The following is a 2,424-nucleotide window of genomic DNA, read 5'->3' as shown; positions in this document are numbered from 1 at the left end:
GACCTCTTTTATCATCCTCGGGCTTTGCATGTCCAGTATCACTTGACACTTTTCTGAATTTGCTTCAATACCTCGGCTGGTCAGGATGAACCCAAGGAACTCCCCCCCGGCGAACGCCAAAGGCGCACTTTTCAGGGTTTAATCTCATATTGTATGATCGGATCGGTGCAAAAATTTCCTTAAGGTCGGTAACGTGAGAACTTCCAATCTATGTTTTGGCAACCATATCATCAACGTATACTTTGATATTCTGACCTATTTGTTTGTCAAAGATCCTGTTCATTAATCTCTGATAAGTGGCCCCTGCATTCTTAAGACCAAAAGGCATGACGTTATAACAATAATTACCATATGCAGTTATAAAAGCTGTTTTTTCTTGGTCTAATGGATGCATAAGGATCTGGTTATAACCAGAATATGCATCCATAAAACTCAAGGTACCATAACCACAAGAGTTATCAACCAAAGTGTCAATTCAAGGTAAGGGGTATGCATCTTTGGGGCAAGCTTTATTTAGGTCGGTAAAATCGACGCACATGCGCCATTTACCGTTGCTTTTCTTTACCATAACTACGTTGGCCAACCATGTTGTAAATTTGATTTCTCGGATGAAGTTGGCGTCAATGAGCTTCTTAGCTTCCTCCATCGAGGCTAAGCACTTCTCAGTGCCGAGATTGCGTTTCTTCTGAGAGTCGATGAGTAATTATGGACAGATCAATTCCCGGCATGCCACCTAGAGTCCAGGCGAAGAGATAAGTATTTTGGCGTAGGAAGATGATTAGTTTTTCCCTTTCTTCATCTTTCGCGGATCTACCTACAAAAGTAAATTTTGTTGGATCGTCAGTATAAGATTGGTTGTTTGCTCTGAACAACATTAACTTGTGTTTCTTCTCTTCTGCTTCTTGGTGGCTTAAAGCTTGTGTTGTAGCACAGCCGAACTTCCCGATGATCGCCATGAATTGTGGCCACCAAGTTATCCACCACGAGATATTGAATATCTTGTGTTTTAGATAGTGGGTGCTCACCGAGTGTGGTGTGTAACCACACTGAGCCCAAAACCGGCACCTGTTCTCCTGAGAAGCCGACCAAATCTCCTACGGATGGCTGGAGGATGTTGTTGCTTAATTTCATTTTCTCGAACGTTGAAAAGAATAAGACATCAGAGCTGTTTCCAGGGTTTAGAAGGACCTTTCGAACAATCAAATCTCCTAACTGGATTGAGATGACAACTGGGTCATCCAAGTTGATGTAATTGCTATTGAAGTTCGAGGGATGAAAAGTCATCTCTGGTATGGTTGCAGTCCTTGGTTGCTCGTTAGTGATATGTCTGGCTGTTAACATGGTCCGATACGTGCATTTTCGGGCCGAGCTTGTATGGTCTCCACCGACGTATCCACCGGAGATGCAATTAATCACACCTCGTGGTGGTACAGGGGCTTTATCTTTCTCACGGGATGATGTGCCTACCAGGGATGTATCGTTGCTTGGTACGGCTCTTTTCTGCATATGGCCAGCAATGTACTTGTCTAGATGCCCTTGTCTTGCCAACCGCTCTAAAAGATCCTTGGTGATGACACATTTGTCGGTTGTATGTCCATGTTTTTGGTGGAAGGTGCAATACTTGGACTTCTCGATGTTCTTTGGTTTTGGATAGTTGCCTGCCTTCCGAGGCGGCTTGATCAGCTTTGCACTGAGAATTTCTTTTATAATGTCGTTCCGCTTTGTATTAAACTGGGTGTATGAGTTGTAACGAGGGACCGGCTTGAAAGTCTTTTTGTTATCTCGAGGTTTATCATCGTCTTTGGCGTTTGATGTTTTTTCTGCTTTTCGCGCCTGGTGAAGTTCTTCGATATCTATCTGACCTTTGGCTTTTTCTCGAAACTCGGCCAAAGTTTTTGGCTTTGCCACGGCGATGGCTTCTTGAAACTTGCCTGGGCATAGCCCACTTTTAATAACATGCAAATGTACCTCGGGATGAAGGTTGGAATGCGCATAGCGATCTTGGTAAAACGGGTGATATAATCCTTCAGACTCTCCTATTGGCCTTGTTTGATGGTATTCAGGTAGTCGAAATCATGCAAGTATATTGCCGATGCTGCGAAGTGGTCCTCGAACTGCTTGGCCAACTCCTGAAATCGTGAGATAGAATCTGCAGGCAAAGAGCAAAACCAATCAAGTGCAGGATCATCTAAAAAAGAAGAAAAACAACGACACAAGATAGGGTCAGATGCACCATTTACTATCATGATAGATCGGAATTTTTTGAGGTGTTGCTTTGGATCTCCTAACCCATCGTAAGGGGTAAGGGTCGTCGGCAGGGTAAACTGCTTAGGCATTTGATAGTTCATGATATCGGCCGTGAAGGGTCCAACAGAATTGTCAGGTTCATCCTCCTCATTTTTTGGTCCTCTATTGTCGTCATTG

The 2,424-nt window shown here is 43.6% G+C and overlaps 1 protein-coding gene across 1 annotated transcript in view; it reads right to left on the bottom strand.

Moving 5' to 3' along the window:
* Positions 841–2,424, bottom strand: part of LOC107610814 — a 2,270-nt gene continuing 686 nt past the window's right edge. The window contains exons 4-5 of the mRNA XM_016312814.1: positions 2,045–2,188; positions 841–1,931 (exon numbers count right to left, since the gene is read on the bottom strand). Coding sequence (XP_016168300.1) covers positions 841–1,931; positions 2,045–2,188 — 1,235 coding nt within the window. The remainder of the gene's footprint in view (positions 1,932–2,044; positions 2,189–2,424) is intronic.

The sequence above is a fragment of the Arachis ipaensis genome, chromosome B08, assembly GCF_000816755.2.
Source record: "Arachis ipaensis cultivar K30076 chromosome B08, Araip1.1, whole genome shotgun sequence".
In the NCBI taxonomy this organism is placed as follows: Eukaryota; Viridiplantae; Streptophyta; class Magnoliopsida; order Fabales; family Fabaceae; genus Arachis; species Arachis ipaensis.
Note: the sequence above shows the minus strand (reverse complement) of the source record. Positions and strands in the feature narration are given on the sequence as shown.